The following is a 20,396-nucleotide window of genomic DNA, read 5'->3' as shown; positions in this document are numbered from 1 at the left end:
CATTCAGCCTCTTTAAGTTCTAGTAATCTTGGGAATTGTTTCTTAGCATACTGCGTTTTAGTGCATTATCAGTTTTTAGAACATAAAGAAATATAGCAGATGTCACTGATGTCCAGTAAAAAATACCATACCTCCCCAATGAGCCCCCCCCAGTGCCAATTGCAAACTGCTTGGCTTTTTACCCACTTTTTAAGAAAAGTGTGCTCTAAAATGCAGCATTTTAACTTATTATTTAAAAGAATTCCCAGGAGGGGGGGAGAACCCCCCCCCTCCCCGAAACTCCCTTGATTGGTTTGGGTGACAATGGCATATCTGGGGAAATATGTATGCCTCTCCACTTAAATAATTCACTAGCCACCACTGGCCTTGGGACTGTGCTGGGCACAGGGAGGGGGGATCCCAGGGACACTGGTGAGAGCAGGATGGGGGAGCCATAGGATAGTGGTGGGTGCAGGGTGGGGAGAGCCCAGGGATTTTGGTGGGAGAAGTGTGGCAAGAGCCCAGTGTCTGTGGTGGGGTGGGAGAGAGCCCAGGTACTAGGCTCGGAGTGGGATGACAGAGTCCAGAGACTGTGATGGGAGCTGGTGGGGGAGCCCAGCGACTGTATTGGGAGCTGGGTGCCGTAACTGCGCGCGATAGTTCATTGTCATTTCTACTTACTGTGCATTTGGTTATTTTTGGGGGGCCCTACCGGCCCACATTTTGCTTGAGTGGGCCCAGGCCAAAAAAGTTTGAAGACCACTGGCCTAGAGTGTTCCAATATATTCTTATGAAATTTCATATTGAATCTGTAGTTTCTGTTGCTCCCCACTCTCTCAATCTACCCCATTACCTTCATTCCTGGGGTTTAGACTCCTGAGGTCAGGCATCGCTCTTGTTCTGCTGCTGTCTTCCTGACTCCACCGCGGAGTCACTCTGAGCATCTAGTCAACTCGGGCTGCCTAGCGTCACTCGTCCGGCGGGAGATTTCACTTCTCCCGCTCCTGTTGGTTTTGGCGTTATTCATTGGACCCCAGGCCCACCACAATGGATCTCCTGTGGTTACACAACCACGATGGACGGTCTCCTGGACTCCGTTCGGGCAGCGGATTCGCACTTGCTTGCAACACATCTTCCAGGGGTACTCAGCTGGTGTTCTCTCCTTCGTTAACAACTGTGGGTTCTACAGTGCCCCCCCACTCCAAAGCATAACAGCGTTGCAGGGATTCCCCTGTGTTTGACTCTCTCTCTCAATCGATTTGCCTCAATTACAGATAGGTGAGAATGCAAATGGGCATTCCGTTTGGCTTCAGGTTTTGTAGTTGATCAGCATTACCTGAAGTCAATAGGAAAGAAGTTGTTTGACTTGGTATAGAAGGTAATCCTGTATAAGCAGATATTGTTTCTAATATAAGGAGTTCCTCATGGGAATGAGAGTCATTGTGCCCTAAAAGGGAGTCACTCCCAGTGAGGTCCTACTTGCCCAGACTTCTAGGAAGGGTTTTGCAGAGCAGGCTCACCTTCTTACCCTCACAGTGGGTGGCTCCGCTCTGTGGAGAAGGGGTGAATGCTCTCGACTTGTCACACTGTCCAAGGCAAACCGGGAAAGACGGCAAATGTTGCGAGCAAAATGTTGTGGTCCTGAGAGACACACACCTCAGTCAGTTATTTACTGTTTCTGTTGATTTATTTTTTTAAATGTCTTTATTGATTTTATTTCAAACAACCAACAACCAAACTTGCAGTACAGATTACAATATTACAAATTTTGTGCAACTCAAACGATATCTGCTGCGTCTCCCATCCCCTACCCCCTTCCAAAGCCTACACGATCTGCTTCTTCATCTTGCATCGAGGTTCCCTCTACTGTGTTTTCTTCTGGGTCCTGGTCGCTCACCAATTCTGAGTGGGCCCAAACAGTGTGGCTATTAAATGTTTCCATGTTGCCAGGGTTTCTGCTTCTTCCTCCCCTCCAGTGTTACTAGTTTCCTGCCATACTGCAGTTTCAGCTTCTGCCCATTTCTGAAGGTCTTTCCACCATATTTCTATCCTAGGCCTATAGCTTGCTTTCCATCCCATAGCAATTTGACGCTTTGCAAGTATATATGCCAAATATTTTAGTTTACTTACATGTTTAAGTTTATGTGATCTGGGAAACCCCCCCTGCCAGACATGCCCATGTCAATGATTATCTTAATCCCTTTTTCTTCTAGTTTGTGGGCTACTTCTCGCCAAAATGTCTCGATTTCTGGGCATGCCCAGAACATATGCGTCATCCCGGCATTTTCCTTGCTGCATTTTGGGCATGCTTGTAGTTCTGCGTTTTTGAATTTGGCTATCCTCAGAGGTGTCATATAGGCCCTGTGGGTTATGTACAGTTGTATTTGCTGTAGCCTCACATTCCTTGACACTTTCTTATGGTACCCTTGGGCCCGCTCCCACATCCCATCACTCATAGGGGCACCCACTTCTTCCTCCCAGTCCTGTCTCAGTTGTACCACTTCCTTCCCCACTTTGGACATCACCAGTTCATATATCGTGGATATCTCGTGCCCTCCCTCTGCCATGTCATATATCATTTCTATGGCGGAGTCCGGTTGCTCCTCTAATACTATTTCGGACCATGTCTCTTGGATTTGCTGAGCCATCCTATGATATGTGATATATTGTCCTGTATTCAACCCCGTTTCCTCCACCAGCGTCCCAAATTCTTTCATCCTACCCCCTTGCCACATGTCTGCCACTGTTGCTATCCCTACCGATTCCCAGTACTTTCTGATCATCTTCCTTAATTGGCCTTCATTTCCCGTCAATGCGACCAGTGGCACCTGCGGTGAGCACGGGGATGGGTTCTCCATTATCTGACATGCCCTATGCCATATATTCCATCCCATTTCTTTCAGGAAGTATGGACCACACTCCTGTCTAAACAACCTAGATTCTGAGGTTGGATCTTCTGATAGGCACTTTGCCACATATTGTAGTTGGCTCGCTAAACATTAGATATCATAGTTTGGCAGTTTTATTCCCCCCTTATCCTCTGAAATGTTGTTACTTCCAGAGGGCTATTCTGTTCCTCGTCCCGTGCCAGAGGAATTCCCTACATCTGCTATGTATCCTAGTAAGGAATCGCCTTGGTATTAGATATGGTATGTTCCCAAAATAATGCAACAATCTCAGCGGCAATACCATCTTCAACATCGCCCCTCTTCCCATCATCGCCCAGGGGAGCTTTACCCAGAATTTCATACTATTTTCGATACTCCTGACTGCTTTCTCAGTATTATGTCGGTGCTCTGCCTCCCCCGTGTGGTAAATGTCTATCCTGAGATATCTGAACGTGGTGACCTGCCATGGTATTTATGGGACTGGTAATTGATCCTGCGGGATCCCCACATACCTACCCAGTGGAAATATACATGATTTTTTGGGGTTAACTGCTATTCCAGATAGCGACGCAAATCACTCCATCACTTCCAAAACATATTGGAGGTTTTCTCTGGGTATCACAAGTACAACAGCATATCGTCAGCGTACAAGGAGACTAAGTGCGGTTCCCCTTTTATGTTAATTCCTATTATGTCATACTGTTGCCTTAGGTATATCGCCAGGGGCTCCAGTGCTAAGATATACAGCATTGGGGACCATGGGCATCCCTGTCTGGTACCTCTACTAAGTTGCCACCTCTTCGATATTATTGCTCCTGTTTTAACCCTGGCCAACGGTATGCTATATAGCAGTTTGACCCATTTATGGTAACCAGGCCTTATCCCATAACTGGATAGGGCTGCAATCAGCCAAGGACATTTAAATGAATCGAAGGCTTTTATTGCGTCCAATGATACAATTGCCATTTCACCCGCGTCCCCTTTCGTGTATTCTATAACTTCGGTGAAGCCGTCTATGGTCATTGGATATATTCCTGTTTGGAACATATCCAGTCTGATCGGGGTGTATTAGTTTAATAATGATCCGTCTCATTCTGTTTGCCAAAACTGCCGTGAGCATTTTGCTATCTTGGTTAAGCATTGACAGCGGTCTAAAAGATCTGCAATCCTTGCCTGGCGTATTGGGTTTAGGGAGCGGTATGATAATCGCCTCTCTCAGGGACTCTGGCAACCTTCCTGTCTCATATGCCTCATTTAGCATTGCCAATAATGGGTGAAGCACCTTGTTTCTATACATTTGTATAAAATTCACTAGGGAGTTCATCAGCCTCCGGGGTCTTGCAAGTGGGTAGCTGCTTTACCACCTCTTCAAGTTCCTCCAAAGTTATCGGGGCATCCAGATCTTCTCGCCCCTCTGCGCTGTTTCGTGGCATGCCTATATCCTCAAGTGTTTCCCTTGATTCTCAGCAGTTGCTTCCCCCTCCATCCCCATATAGTTGTTGATAGTACTCTAGAAATTCACGATTCACGCCCTCTTGGGTGTTCACTATACTTCCATCATCTTTCGTTACTGCTCTGATTGTAGGTCTAGGGGTCTTGCTTTTATATAACCATGCCAGCACCCTCCCTGGTTTATTTCTTCCCGCATGTTGCCTTTCCGCATACTTTTTATAGTTTAGATTATAGTCTCTCCCAATGTCCTGCACACTTCTGTTGCAACCGTAGTATGGTTTCAGTGTCCTCCTTGGTGTTACCCTCTCTGCTCAGCACTATTTCTAGCTCTTTTTCCGTTTCCTGTAATTCTGTTAATATCCCACCTTGTAGTCCTTTGGATTTAGCTATGGCTACTCCCCTCACCACCACTTTGAAGGCTTCCCACAGCGTGCCAGCTGACTCAACACTGCCAGTATTGGTCTCCAAGTAATTTATTATTTCTTCTCTTAAGTCCTCCCTGAACATTGGATCTTTTAATGCCTCAGCTCTGAGGCACCACATTGGTATCCTTTCTCTAGGGGGTCGGTATTGCCATATTAGGACCAGTGGCGAGTGGTGTGATAGGACCCTAGCTTTGTATTCAGTCTGTACTATTTCTGCCATTAACTCCTGTGTGGCAAACATATAATCTAGTCTAGTGTGTAACTTTTGTGGAGCCGAGTAATGTGAATACTGTCTGTCCTGCGGGTGGCACAGCCTCCATGTGTCCTCGAACCTGAAATCCGTCAGCTGTCTGCAACGCCCTAGCAGCCGGGGTGGGTCTGTCTATTTTGTTATCTGATCTATCTACTTTCGGGTTTAGTGTACAGTTAAAGACACCCCCCCCAAATCACTGCCCCCCCCACATACATGCTCATTTTGTCATACAGGGTTTTAAAGTATGCCACCGTGTCCTGATTTGGGGCATATGTATTCATGATGCATACTTTGTTTTCCACCAATCCTCTCATTGCAACCATCCTCCCATCTGCTTCCACTGTGGACTGTAATAACTGGAATGGGACATGCGGTGCTACCCAGGTGATCACTCCTCTAGAGCAAGCAGAATATGTTGCGCCGACAACAGTCCCCTTCCACTTCCTTCGGATCACCTCTAATTTTTCTTTTGTGAGGTGAGTCTCTTGTGTAATAGGGCTATATCAATTTTCTGTCTGCGCACGTACATCATAACTTTATTCCTTTTTAAGTAGCTATTGAGCCCTCTAACATTCCAAGTAATTACTCTAAGGTCCGCCATAATCCCATCTCATCTCACTCCTCTCTTTGCAAGTCTCCTGGTCGTATTTGAAGGCCATCGCTCGTATATGTAGGCTCGTTCCCCAACTTCAAACTATCCCCCAACTCTCCCCCTCCCTACCCGTCCCCAACTGTTGCCCAGCTCCATCCATGGATCTCAGGCGATCCCACATTTAGTCCTGTCTCGACTAGCCGGTAAAAGGAACTCAGCAGGGTGGCTACCACTCTACCAGTAGCCTGTCTAATCTAAACTATTGGGGTGTGAAAGCGGGTTAATTTTGCTCCTGCATTGTGCTCAATATGTTGCGCATGCTAATCTTATGTTGGGCCTAGTATGCACTGTTAAGTCTCTCTGTGTTCTGATTTATAATCTAGTCCCAATGTCTCAGATCATACAGCACCTCGGCTCGGCGACACTGCTTCACTTCTCTAGTCCATTCGCCTTCTGCTGGTCTGTCTCGTCCGGACAGCACTGGCCATCCAGCCACTCTGTCACTTCCTCCGGTGTTGCAAAGAATAGGGCCCTGTTCTTGTGGAGCACTTTCATCCTTGCTGGGTACATCAGCATGTACCTATAACCCGCATCTCAGAGCCTCTTCTTCAGAGTTCCGAAGTTCAGCCGTTTCCTCTGTACCTGGAGCGTATAGTCTGGGCATGCTGTGATGGATGCTGCCGCCCTGCGTATTGTGCCTCCTTTGCGGAAGAATTCCAGGATCTTCTCCCTGTCTCGATAATTCAGAATCTTGGCAGTTATCGGTCTCGGTGGGGCGCCTGGCGCTGGTCTTCTGGTGAGGGCCCTGTGCGCTCTCTCCACTTGTCACAATCACACTTAGCAAGGGAAGAGAGTTCGACACTCCCTCCCGAACCACCTCCCACCGTGGTTGGCACAGGTACCTGATTACAGTTATACAGGACACCACGTGGCAGCCAATGGGGCGGGAGAGGGATTAGGGAGAGGCTGTGGATGGGGTGGGGGAGTAGGAACACCGGAAAGAGGGTAAGGAAAGTACCTAAGTAGGATGGGACCGGGGAAGCACAGGGTAAAACGTACACTACCTGCACCTATCATGTATACCCAAAAACTCCAGGACTATGGAACTCAACACCTAGCATACACATACATGCCTGATAAGGACAGAACCCTACATGCACCTAACTCCTGCCCTTTCGTAGTTGGAACCACTTGATACTGTGGTATCAAGGACACATGAATCACATATTAGCATAAGCAGCATGAAACAAACAAAATGGGATGTTTCCCACCATGAATAAACATATACATGGCCTGTGAGGCAAGCATAAGCAAGACATAAACAAAACACAAAAAACATGTACTGTGGTGAAATCTAGTTAACTGCACTAGATTAGGCTCTTCCTAACACAGGGCTTCCAGATACGAGATTTCAAGTCATCCTCGTGCAAAATGCCCCCTTAAACCTTGTAAATAGCCTTCTTAGTTCATAGAGCTTTGCCAAAAGTCCCCAACAGAAACCTGTATACAAAAGAAATCACATAGACTTTTCCCCTAGCAACTGCACACAAAGCGGTTTTCCGTAAGAATACAAACAGGAGCACATGAGACCTTATCTCCAGCCCTTCCCGTACTTATCTTTAGTCCGGGAGCCCCACGGGACTACCCGGACGAAGAATGTGCTGCTAAATGGAGGATGTAGAGAGTTTTGTGCCTTCTGCTCGTAAATCCGCTCAATCCTCAGCTTGTCAGCGTACCTGTGCATGAGACAAACCAGGCTCTGCTTCTCCCACCGACCGTAGCAAGCTGCATCTCACAAAATAAGCTGCACCTGCGTGAAACCGTTACTGGCTAATAAGCTGTCTCTGATTGCAGGCAGCTGTCAATGCGCGTGCAGTAGGACTACAGATTTGCGCTCAGGCTGCTGGGAAGTGTAGTTTTACCTCCCCCCGTTCACCATAACATGTTTATCGTGCAAAGCGCAACACCCCACTTCTGCCCCAACCTCCATTCCTGACACCACTGCAAACCCCTGGGTGAGTTCGCCTCCCAGGTCTCCTGCAGCAGAATTGTCTCTATATATTCCGTGGGGTTTGGGCCTTCCTCGCCCTCCGGGAGCCCGACAATGGTACATTATTTCTGTGGGCCCGTCCTTTGGCTTCCTCTGCTCTGCTCTCCAGGTTGCACACTTGCTGTTGCAGTATGTGGATCTCGGAGGCATGCGTTTTGCAGACCCCTGTGTTGGAGCTTACCGCCTTTTCTAGTTCGCCAGTGCATTCCACCACTTTTTTAACATCTTGTCGCAAGATGTTCACATCCTCTTGCACCGCTCCAATTTTGAGGTCCAATGATGTTTTAAGATCCGCCATGGCTGCTTCCAGCTTTGTTTCCCAGGCGGCCTTCAGGTCTGCAATTGCGTCTAGGATTTGTTGGTCAGTTCTGTCTGGCGCAGTGTCCAGTTGCGTATTTCTGTCTTTCTTCCTGGCCCCTTCCGTTGCCTGGGGTGTCTTAGTAAAGTCCTCCATCGTTGCTTGTTTTCCTTTTGATTTTGGCAATTTTGAAGCCATACTCGCACCCGCATCAAACCGCCGCCGAGGGTTGTCTCACCGTTTAGAGTTAGTTCAGCCCACTAGTGCACCAGCAGGGATCTCTTGGCACTTTGTCTATGCCCTACCAGCACCCAGACTGCTGGATTGTGTCTTCCAGTGTTGTCTCAATGTGTATTGTTCTGTGCTCTTAGCGTTCTCCGATGGTTCAGTAGGCTGTTCTTTTGTTGCCAGCTTATCATTCACCTGGGCCAGTTTATTGTAACCCTGTGGGATCCATGAGTGTTCCCTCTGCTAGGGATTGCCAAACTTGTGGTATGAGTCTTATTCGTGTGCTTTACTGCAGTTTTTATCATGAGCACCAGGGCTTCCTATCACTTCTCTCGTGTTTCCCTTTTCCTTGGTGAATTGGCCTATGCAGCTATTATGGAAGTCCGACACTCCTTGTGTTCTTTCTTTGCTCCGGCTTTTAAGGCAGTTTCTACATGAAGCGCAAGCTTCATGTCTGCAGGTCAAGCTCTGGACGGTCCTGTGCATTAATACTCCTTTCTTGCCATCTATTCACTGAGCTCCATGTCCTCCTGTCTCCCACTTACTTCATTCAGAGCCTCAGTTTAGCAGAGTTTGCCAGGCTTCCACGTTGCCGACGTCATTTTCTGTATGCTATTGTTGCAGTGCGCTGCTTTCCCCAGACACAGTATAACGTGTCTTCCATACGCGGCTGTGTGCCTTGTCCAATTTTGTTTCATGTGCAGCCGAATTAAGTTGCCCACCCGCAGGGTGGGGGTGGCACACTTCGTTTACCGGAGCTCAGTTGGTGTGTGTTCTGCCTGGTCAGAGCTGCCCGGGGCTCCAATGCTTGAGCGGCTCCTCTCCCGCATTACAATGTATCCGCTCTTCCTCTTATTTCTCTACACGCACCGGAGAGCGAAGAATCAATCTTCTGTCATGTAGCTCGAGGCATCCGCTACATTCCATATCTCTCTGACACTGTTGTTGTATGCTCGGGCTCGTCCGACCCATGCCCGAAGTAAGTATTGTAATGCGCCCTGCGCCCCCACCGAGTGCCGTTCCGTCAGCATTAGCCGTCACCGCGCCTCCCGGTGACCCGTCCCAACCTGTGCCTGCTAACTGGGGCACTCTGCCTTTGCCTCACTCGTCCACTGTTCTTTACTGTTCGTTCGCCTCCCGCACCTTGTCGCGTGTCGGGGGCAAGCGTTACGCTTGGTTTCCTATGTATTCAGGTTTCCTATGTATTCAGGCCCAAGCAGCACTTCTACTCCGTGGCATCTGTGCATTCGGCGTCCGTTCCGGCTCTGCGTTTGTGACCCCGGTGGGGCTTCCTCAACTTTGCCTGTACAGGGCCCGCATCCGCATTAATCCTCACGTCTCCAGTGGGAGTGTAAAGTCTCCGCTCCAGCTTTTATCCAGCAATGTCCTTGGGCAGACTTTCATGTCGCACAACCCAGTTTCTTTGATGTTTTTTAGGCTTGACGTCCTCTCCCTTTGTTCTCATGCGGTCGCCAGCTTAGCTCCTCTTTTGACATTCTGTCTCTGCATCACTTCTCCAATATCTCTGCGTTCACCTCCAGTTTTCTGCTGCCAACCCCAACATCATGATCCTTGCTTCTTCCAACAGCAGCGGTGTAATTTCTGTCACCAAAATGCCGGTCTCTGCATGCTTGCAACCAAGGATCATCTAGGATCTCCAGAAGCCTCTATCAAACCCAGCTTATCCTATGGCCTCTTATCCACGCCCCCACTGTTTCTGTTGATGTCCTGTTTCTTGAATGATAATCTGTCATGTTCCATGAATGCCTTCTCCAAATTCAAATTCTACTGCTAAACATTAAATCCAATGTGACGATAAACACGCATTCACAAAACTGGATTTTTATTTTACAGTGTGAAGTGTAAGAAAAGGTCTGTTATGTTCATAGTTTTATAAGCTATTGTGTGTTTGTGCAGAGGGTGTTGGCCCTTGGTAGTCTCTGGAGAGACTTAGGGAATTTGACTAGGCCTATTTTGTAGGTGTGTGGACTGGACACCATATGGTGTGATGTGGTAAACTCTTTGTCTTTCACTTCCTGCTACTTAAACCTATATACCTATGCTCTATTTCACCTTTTCACTTACCAAGTTTCTCAGGTACTTACCTTTCTGGGGAATTGATTAAATGTTTGCCTAGAGAATGCCTAGGTATACATCCTAATGCAAGTCACGTGTTTAGATTTCTTCTCGTTCCCTTGGGGTTACTGGGGTATGTAGCAGGTTAGAAGGAAGACAAGGACTGGGGTCTTTCATTTTGGAATATTCTTTTTTAAAAGAAAAGTTAAAACTCCTACTCTTTACCTAAGGTACAAGGTTCCCCTACCTAACGCAAACTAAATGGGGTGCTCGCCAGTCGTCAGTGAGTCCAAAAGGAAGATCTGTCCTCTGTCCAAACTTATCTAACTTATTCCTGCCACTATCAAACTAATTTAGGCACAGAGGATTACTCCCTTCTTCTGGAGTCTGCTTTTCAGTAAGGCCACTTCAGTAACATATTCAATGGTAGTTTTATAGTTCAGATGTAGGGTTCTTCAATTTCTCTCTTTACACTTTGTTTCTCCCTTTTGATAGAGTTCTTCTCTCTTTTCTTGTTCCTTAAACTTACAATGTTTTCTCTACTCAATGTCCACTCTTTTCCGTGGCTGTGCCAAGTATAACTGTTCCCATAGTGATTCTCGCTTTCCTCCACCACTTGGTAGTTACTGGGACAATTAAGAGTGTTCCAGTAATGATTCTTACTCTTCTCCACACCTTTAAGCTTGCTCGTACGAGTAGCTGTGTTCCAGTAGTGATTCTTAACTTTCTCTGTTATTTCAACTTTAGTTGGACAAGTATGATTGCTCTCATAAAGATTTTTCCTCTTCTCCAGTAACTTTAACAATCTGTCTCCACTGCGACGAGTATGATTCTTCCCTTTGTTGTTCTCGGTATCCCTCCCGAGTCTCCCGCCTTCCCTGTTACGTATAGCTGTCAGGGTTAGTGTCACAGGGCCTGTGTTCAGGACAGGATCCTCTCCCTGGTTTGTCAGGTTGGAATCTCGTGTTTTGGCTTCCTTCTCTTCTTCGTTGTACCCACTTCATGCTGTGATCAGGTAAGTGGTATTGGCGTTATTATTGGACTTTCCAGTCCAACTCTCGTCATGCCACCACTGTGCAATTAGTTGCCTGTCTAAGATGTCCATCCGTCAATTTCTCTAGGTTTGGGTATCCCCCGGGTAGGATTCACACGGTAGCTTCCCTCCGGGCCTGTAAACTGTATGTCCCTGTCTCCTTCAGCTTTTCTCAAACAGCTGACTTGAGACTCCCGGGCTTCACACATCCTCAGGTCTCCTCCCCTTTGATTTATGACACAGCCCGGGGACTTCCCCAGCAGAGCGTCAAAGTTGTTCTTCTGTGTTTGATGAGTACTCTGGTATCCAGTTATAATATCGAAAAATGTGGAAAAAAATAATGTTAAATGTGTTTTTTTTTATTTGTATGTTTTTTTGGGTTGAGGTAGTAAAATTAAATGGGGGCTTGGGGGAGAACCCCAACATTAAAATGTTTTTTTTTAAAAAACACATTTGAATTTTTTTTTTCTGCATTCTTTTTTTTAACATTTTTGCAGTCGACATTTTCACTATAAACCGAGTACTCTGTATTACTCGCATGGTCTTCTTCATCTCATATTAGTCAAGTATTTCTGTTCATGGTTACTTAAGGTTTCACATAGAAAAATTGGAGAATTGATTAGCCCTCTCTCCGCTAATACCACATCGATTGGTGAAGCTTTTTAGAAAAACATTTGTATTGTGAAAATCAACACAAATTTACTTAATGTAGATTAACATATATAAACAACCACCGGCCACGAAAAACACACACATATATTTAGAAAAAGAACATTTTATTGGTTATCCATGATACCTAAAATTGCTGTATCCTATACTGCATAATATCTGCGATATAGGCTGACAATTGCTAAAAATTGCTGTTTCAAACATACACGTGAATAAGAGCAACAACAGTGAACTACATTGGGGTAGATATCGAATATCTTGAAAAATTAATTTACAAAAAAATACTTATACTAGTCACAGTTTTACAGATAGTCAACATGTTTCGGCCTCAACATATATGAGACACTAGCTCTAGTGTCCTTTTCTGGATGATTTCAAGGGCCTTCCTCAGGACAAAATATTTCATTTCAATCAGATATTTAATCTTGTATACCACTTTGATGACCAGCATTGATTGCACTACAAATAACATGAAAAATAAATTACATTTGGCAGTAATTCGTGGCAGGTCTACTAACACTTAAAAAAGACACTCAAACTAATTAAAAAAATTACAACTTTTAGTATTTTGACAGTGTATCTACACATCAAAAAACAAGGTTTATACACTTACCCCAAACACAGTTTTTAAAAAAACAAAACAAACAAGCGACGGGTATGAACGTGAGAAAGACTACCTCGAACCCTGTAAATCAGGGCTTAGAATTTCTTTCAATGTGGAGACCATCTATATTGGTGCCTGAAGGATATTACTAGTTCGTCCAATTGTCCGTTCCGTTCAGTACAGTCAGCTTTTTGGAAGAGAAACTCTTCTTCTATAATGCAAAATAAATTTATTTCAATTATTTGATCACTTATTTTTGACACTAATTTTGAATTTAACCGATATTAACAATGTCGTGCTGTAGTAAGGAAATAAAGAAAGGAGCATACAGGCTTCCAATATACATGACACATTTATTTTGGTTATTTCACTGCACATTTTTAGCACTGATTCCAAGTGTCCGTGGTTAACGGCATTTATCATGCTGAAGTCAGGAAAGGAAAAGGGGGGTGGAAAAAGAGGAGGGTTGGTTTCGGGCACACTTGCTTTTATATTTATTACCTATTGCTAGGTTATGATCAACATTATCGACATCTTTCAAATAATTTACTCTAAGCAGGTCATGCAGATTCTTGTTATTCGTGTCCTGTCCCTTTTGAAATACTTGAGAGATACACTCTCAGGCATGTCAATGTTCCCTTGTTTGTTTTTCTTTTCAATACCGCTAAAAAGAGGAAAGGAGGGGGAAGGAAAGAGGAAGGAAAGGGAAAGGAAAGGGGAGGAAGGATAACCAACAGACTCACTTTTATTGGGCTGTGTTGTTAGAGATCTACGTGTTTTTTTCCTTTTTTTCTTTTTTCAGCTGAGAAAAAAAATCACCTTTCTAAAACAGAAAAATAACAAGATGCACTTTAAAGTCTGTTCTTAAGGTTTCTACATGACAATAACAAACATCAGCTTGCTCTTCATGCTTTCGTCGGGTAGGTGCTGTTAATGAATTATAGATAAGTGACTTTTGGGAGTTCCTCTTTGGAACAGGAATCCTTGTCCCCAAGGGGGGGGGGGAGTCTCTCCTGGTGTGTTTCCGCTAGCCTCTAACCCTAGGGAGGGTATGGCATAGCCAGCCTCGCAGGGAAAGGCTCCCCCTGGGGAGAAGTGACTTAATCCCGTAATTTGTCATAGGTACCACTAGATTGTTTAAATTCATATCTAGTCAAACTATGTTGACATTCCCAGTATGTCTAGTTTCCATACTATCCTATCTAAAAAGGTGTAGTACTCCGGTGCTTCAAATGTGGGTCATATGTATTGAATGTAGATGTAAAAGGTGAACCTGATCTATGTCAAGTTAGATCACTTTTCACTTTTTATTTTATTTGTTTTGTTTTGGGTATTTATTGAGCACAGATCTAGCTTTGAGATGCAGCAGAGCGTTGTGCTTAAAAGTTTAATACAATTATACATTAGAGCGAAAAGTTACAGCAGGGCTTAGTTACTTTACAGTTAAGCAACTGGAACAGTAAAGTGGAAGGTCGTAAACTCCTTTCTCGATTGCATGAGGGTGGATGGGAGTCTAATGTTGACGTGTATGTGGTTCCAGCCTGACAGTGATGAGGATAGCCCGAGCCTGTGTTTTTTCTTTTTGCCATTTTTCTGGCCAGGTTTCCTGTGGAGGGTTGATCGGCAAAGGTGGTGGCTTTGTCAGCGAGCTAAGGAGTGTGTAAGGTGCAAGCTATGTAATGGTGCAGCTGGTCTTGAAAGTGTTACATGCTTGTAGGGGCAATCAGTGTAGTTCAAAGAGTGTGGGGGTGATGTCAAAGGCCTTTGATGAAGTGGAGTGCGACTTGGTAGATGCTTGCCATTGGTGCAAGGCTGGAGGTGGCTACGATTGGTGCGCAAGGCCTATCTGCCGTCCAGGTGAGAGAGGATGAGGGCCTTTACTATGGATCGTTTAGGAACTACATTAAAATTGTTTTGGGATTGTTGAATTAGGTTAAACAAGAAGTATGTTTATGAATCGATTGATTATAACTATTCTTTTTAAGTTTAGAATGATTTGGGTTATAAGGTGATTGTTAATTTACATTAATAATTAGACAAGTGCTGGTCTTTTCCAATGGGTTTTACAAACAGGTTTTTAGGGATCTAGCTTAAAATGCATGCAAAAGGGATTTGTTTGTACCCATCTCTACATTCATTACCAGATTTGTACTTCTACTACATCTTATCATTACTAATTCTTTTTCCTTTGCACCATTCTTAAAGTATTACTAGCTGCATCACTCTGTAGTCCCCTTTTTTTTGCTTCAGCATATATTGACTGGTCAAAATAATCATTCATCTGTTTCCTTGTTTTTTTATGCAGTCAGCTGTGCCTTCCTTTCCACCGCTGGGCCTTTAAGCAGTTAGATTCAGTTTCCATTCTGTTTCCTTCTGCGATACCTTTTGGGCCTTCCTCTATGTCAAATTTTCCTATTGATTTTCCTCAGCTGTTTAGGCATTTCAAAGGTGCCATTCTAAGATGGCCGACCTGGTGGCTCTTTGACTTTTTTGACTTTCATCCAAGCTTTCTATTCTAATGTTCTAGGCTGTTGCATTTTCTTGAATGTTAATTGCAGCTTTGTATTGTAGGAAACTGTAAAATAGCCATGTAGTGTACTTCTGTGTTTATCCTGAATAAGCATATCCTCCTGTCACCCGAGGCAATGGTATAGATAGCAAAAGGTGTGCTCTTGTACATTGGAGCCTTTTGCCGTCCCACAGCTACTAACATCCTCCAAGGGCTGCAGTCTGATTTTTTTCCCTCCTTTTATATACATCTGTCTTTTTTTTTCAACTTAATTTTTATTTGCATTTCTTATGTTCACAACAACCGAAAAACATTCCAACGTAAATAAAAAAGGAAAAACTCCCCCTCCCGCCCCGCCCCAACCTCACCCCCCCCGAACTAGGAGAATCCCCACAACTTGTTCACGTTTCCCAAACGCTCTCGAGACGCTCCACTTACAACTCTGACTCTTCCTGAGGCTCTACAATTCCAAGCAGGGTCATCGACTTCGGGCACCATGCTCTGCGTGCCCCCTCCTTTAGATAGATTATCAAATCGGCCCAATCCGACCTAAAGTTCTTATGGTTCCCTTGTATTGAATAAGTGAGCCACTCCATAGCTAGCAACAAGCACATTTTGGTCACCCATTCGTCATCTTGTGGGGGTTCTTTAGACTTCCATCGACGCGCCAGCACCAGGGCTGCCGCCATCATTATTATAACATAGACCTTACGACAGGACTTGGTGGGAATATCTTCCAAAAGTCCGCCCAAGCCTATTATGTCTAGGCCTCGATTCTTACCCTCCACATTCCCCAGAGTGTGAACCACAGCCTGCCGGATATGAGCCCAGAATGTATCTAATTTTGGACATTCCCACCATATGTGAGCCCATGTGCCAATTCCCCCACATGCTCTCCAGCAACCTCGGGATGACAGCGCGTAGATCTTATTTAGTCTAACTGAGGTTAGATGCCATTGGACCATCAACTTTAGCCAGATCTCCCGGATCTGGAGGGACCTTGTTAATTTTGGTATTTGAGCCCACAAGTGTTGCCATTCTGGATCCTCGATATCTGCCCCCATATCTAACTGCCACGTATTCATGTATTTCCTCGGCGGGGGATCTTCCCCTTCCTTTATATGTTTATAAATGGAGGCCGTTAAGCCCCTATCCCCCATATCAAAATATTTCTCGAAGGGCGATAGCAATCTTGTGCCTGCTTGACGCATCTCTGAGTGGGACAGCCAATGTCGCAATTGAATATACCCATAATCTGTGTCGCTCATCTAGCCCAAAGTCCTGCTTGCACCTCTCAAAATCTTTAACTGTACCGCCCTGATACATGTCCCGTAGCATCCGACAGCCCCCCTGATACCATGCATCGAAACCAATGTTCTTACATCCCGGGGTAAATTGTGGATTTTCAAATAGAGGGGTATATGGGGAGGGGAATGTAGTGATATGGGATCCCTTCACTGCCAAGTCCCACGCTTCCCCCACAGTCGATGTAATTTCGCTTGCGTACATTGGAGGGATTCTATCTCCCTTGGCTTCCAAAGCATTCCCTCCAGTTGTCCCCCCACCACCGCTCTGTCCATAGATCTCCAAGGTTTGTCACGATCATCCTTCTGCCAGTCTCTAATAACTCTAATTTGGGCTGCTAGATAGTATGCCCTAAAGTCCGGGACGCTCATTCCCCCCCGGTGACTAGGGGTCCTCATGAGAGATGCTGCCAACCTCGGTTTCTTCCGGTTCCATATAAACCTGCTAGTGATCTTGCGTAATGCCCTGAAAAAGCTATGTGGGAGTATGATAGGGAGGGCCGTAAAATGGTATAAAAGCTGAGGTAGAACCACCATCTTTAGTACATTAATGCGTCCCAGCCAGGAAATGCCCAGAGGACTCCAGTCAACCAATTTTGACTTAACTTTCTGTAGCAGGGGAACATAATTTGCCCTAAAAAGATCTCCCACTGTCCTAGTAAAATGCACTCCTAAATACTTAATGTGTTTAGTGGCCCAACTGAAGGAGTAGGTGTTCCTGATGAATCTCTCCGAGGATGGTGTTAACCCCTGGCTGAGTATTTCTGATTTGCTTGGATTCATCTTGAGCCCCACCACTTGTCCAAATCGCTTAAGTTCATCGCATAGCACTGGGAGAGATACCTTTGGGTCTATCACCGTAAGGGGCAAATCATCCGCAAAGGCGGCTACATTGTGTTCATGCCCCCCAAACGTTCTACCCTTTATATTTTCTGCCTCCCTGATTGCTGCTAACAAAGGCTCCAAGTGGAGAGCGTACAGCACTGGAGATAGAGGGCAGCCTTGTTTGGTACCACGAGTACCAGACCGGATACACTCCCATTAATTGCAAGTCTAAGGGTCGGATTTTGATAATTGGCCTTTACCCGATCTATACCTTTAGGCCCAAACCCCATCCTATGCAACGTGGCGAAGAGGAAGGTCCACTCCACCCGATCAAACGCCTTTTCGGCATCTATTGCCAGGAGGAAGGCTGGAACTCCCTTCCTGTGTGCTTTTCAGGTGAACTATCCTCCTTACGTTATCGGCCGTCTGCCGACCCCTTATGAAACCTGTTTGGTCTGTCTGGACAATTGCAGGCATTATGGGGTCCAATCTGGATGCCAATACCTTAGTGTATAGCTTGGCGTCAACATTAACTAAAGCGATCGGGCGGTACACCCTACACTGCATCGGATCCTTGCCTTTCTTATGTATAAGAACCACCTTTGCTTCCTCCATTGACCTTGGCAGAACCCCTGTCTTTCCTATGTGGTTAAACAATCTAGTGAGGAAATTCCCTATGTATCCTATAAAATTCAGATACAAACCCATCTGGACCCGCAGCTTTATTGATTGCTAGGGTAGACACCACCCTTCTGACCTCGTCTGCAGTTATTTCCCTTTCCAACCTTGCCCTGTCTTCATCCGTTATAGCTAAGAGGTTGACCCTTTTTAAGTAGCTCTCCTGTGATCTGGGATCCGGGTTGCATGAGGTATATAGATTGGGGCAAAATTTGCAGAACTCCCACTCTATCTAGCTATTAGAGGTGTGCGTCTGGGCCCCGTCCTCCCTAATTTTCAGGATCGTTCTATCCCTTTCTTCTCTGCGGAGCATTCTGGCCAGAAGGCGATCCGTTCCGTTTGCCTTAACATAGTATTTTTGCCGCAGGTGCAGCAGGTTCCTTTCTGCTTGTCTAGATTGGATCAGGTTCAGCTGGGCTCTGAGAGTGCGAACCTCTTTCAATAGCCCTTGTTTGCTTCGCAGCCGTCTGTACCATTGCTTCCTTAAGCCGGCTGGCTATTCGCTCCTCCAGACGCATCTCCCTTTGCCCTCTCGCTTTAATCGGTATGATTTTCCCCTTAATCGTGGCTTTAAGGGCATCCCATCATAACTGCGGCGAGGTGTCCTCCCAGCTATTGAAATTGACGAAGTCTTCAAGCTCTTGTTCAACTTGCCTCGCCAGAATAGGATCTTTAAAAAGAGTGGTAGGATACATCCATTTCCACAATCCCGGGGGCCCCTTTGGTCTAGTGATTACCAGGAGAACTGGGGCGTGATCTGAAAGAGAGATGGGACCTAGCGAGATGTCCATTACCTTCCCTAAAAGGGAACCAGAGACCCAGACATAATCAATGCGTGAATGTGTTTTATGTGCATGGGAGTAGAATGTGAGTCTGGGCGTGTCTCCCTGAATTTCTCTCCATGCATCCACCAGCGCTAAATCTTTCATTTTCGCTTTTAGGTCCCCCGAGGGCCCACCCTGCGCTCCCCAGAGCACCCTACTCCTATCTCTATGGGGCTCCAATGCCATATTAAAATCCCCTGTTAATATGATACGGCCAGCAGCAAAATTACTCAATTTAGTGAGGAGTTTTATCAAGAATGGGTCCTGACCGGCAGTGCTCCAGATAAGATTTTGAGGTGGGAGTATTTTACGCATGATTTTTCAAATTAGAGTGTAAATGCAATTTCAAGAGAGTAAAAATTAGTTTTCTCCTCTGCAAGAGAGTAAAACTTATCCAACACATACGTTATGGGTATGAACACATTTTAAAAGGGTTCGTGCTTTATTGTGTTGCTCGCTTAGCTGTCACAGATTTGGTCTTTCAGTTGGAAATTCACCATCATGCATAAGAAGGCTATGCTGCTGACAAAAGAAATGCAACATTGCCATCTAGTGGTGGAAAGTATGTTTTTTTAATGAATAAATCAAAGCGCACACGGTACGCAGTACAAAATTAAATGATCCGTATTTGCCATATTTACATGCGTAAAAGGGCAAGATACGCACGTTAACTGGTAGGCTGCTGACCGGTGTTGGGTACATAGATTGTTGCAAGTGTATAGAACTCCCCTCTGCCCTCCAATATCACTGCCAGGTACCTGCCCTGGGAGTCTTGCTGCGAGTCCTTAACCACCAAATCCACACCATCCCGCACCGCAATGACCACCCTCCCTCTTTTAACGGACTGATTGGCCTGTAGCAGCTTAGAGTATGCCCAGATTCTGATTCTATGAGGGGCTTGGGTTGTAATATGTGTTTCCTTCAACGCCACCACATGAGGCTTTTCCTTGCGCACATACCGCTCCAGTTTACATCTGTCTTTTTAAAATCTATTTAACATTTTTTTTTTTGATTTGACATTTTTTATATTTCTGTTTCAGATCTTTATTTGATGCACTGGCCAAATGCACAGATTCCAGGAAAAAGCAGCCGTGAGGCAAGAGCTGAAACCTGGAGAGCTTTGGAGGAGCTTTATAAAAAAGGTACTGTGCAGTTTCTGTGTGAAGCAGATCATATTTTAAAATATTAAAGTTCTCTGCGAGTCTTTCGGAATATTTAATCAATGTTACGATGATTACTGTGCAACGCTACGTGTAATTCTTCTGCACTTGTATTGAAATATTTGGTTTTGTTTAAGCGATTTATCACCTCAGCAGCCAATCCCTTGTTCGGGTTACCAAAGTGAGACAACTTGAAGGAAAGAATGAAACGTTTCATAGCTTTTGGGCCCAGCTATGAGAAGACTACATCAAACAGTGGCTCCCATCATCCCAGCCCTGATGAATAGTTTCTTGGCACATGGATGTGGTACTCTGTTAAGGATGTGTGTGATAGGATTCTTGTTGAAGGTTTTGTAGATGGGAGCACCTAAAAGTTCGACAAAAGGATAAACCAGATTAACAACCAAACTTGCCATGAGCAGTAGTCCTAGCATTCAATTGACACACAGGTGTAACATGTTCTCTTCTTCAAAAGCTGGGTATACGATTTGCAGCTGCAACCTGTTTGCAGGATCAATGGAAGAGGAAATGTTGTATTGCTCATCGCAT

General features: G+C 45.3%; 1 protein-coding gene across 4 annotated transcripts in view; it reads left to right on the top strand.

Annotated features, from left to right (window-relative positions):
- Positions 1–20,396, top strand: part of LOC138538879 (glyoxal reductase-like) — a 1,290,729-nt gene that overhangs the window by 563,742 nt on the left and 706,591 nt on the right. For all 4 annotated transcript variants that reach the window (XM_069641561.1, XM_069641562.1, XM_069641563.1 and 1 more), the window contains exon 3: positions 19,728–19,829. In XM_069641561.1, the coding sequence (XP_069497662.1) occupies positions 19,728–19,829 (102 nt within the window). The remainder of the gene's footprint in view (positions 1–19,727; positions 19,830–20,396) is intronic.

This window comes from Ambystoma mexicanum, chromosome 1q, assembly GCF_040938575.1.
Source record: "Ambystoma mexicanum isolate Mex_15411 chromosome 1q, UKY_AmexF1_1, whole genome shotgun sequence".
NCBI classification, from domain to species: domain Eukaryota; kingdom Metazoa; phylum Chordata; class Amphibia; order Caudata; family Ambystomatidae; genus Ambystoma; species Ambystoma mexicanum.
Note: the sequence above shows the minus strand (reverse complement) of the source record. Positions and strands in the feature narration are given on the sequence as shown.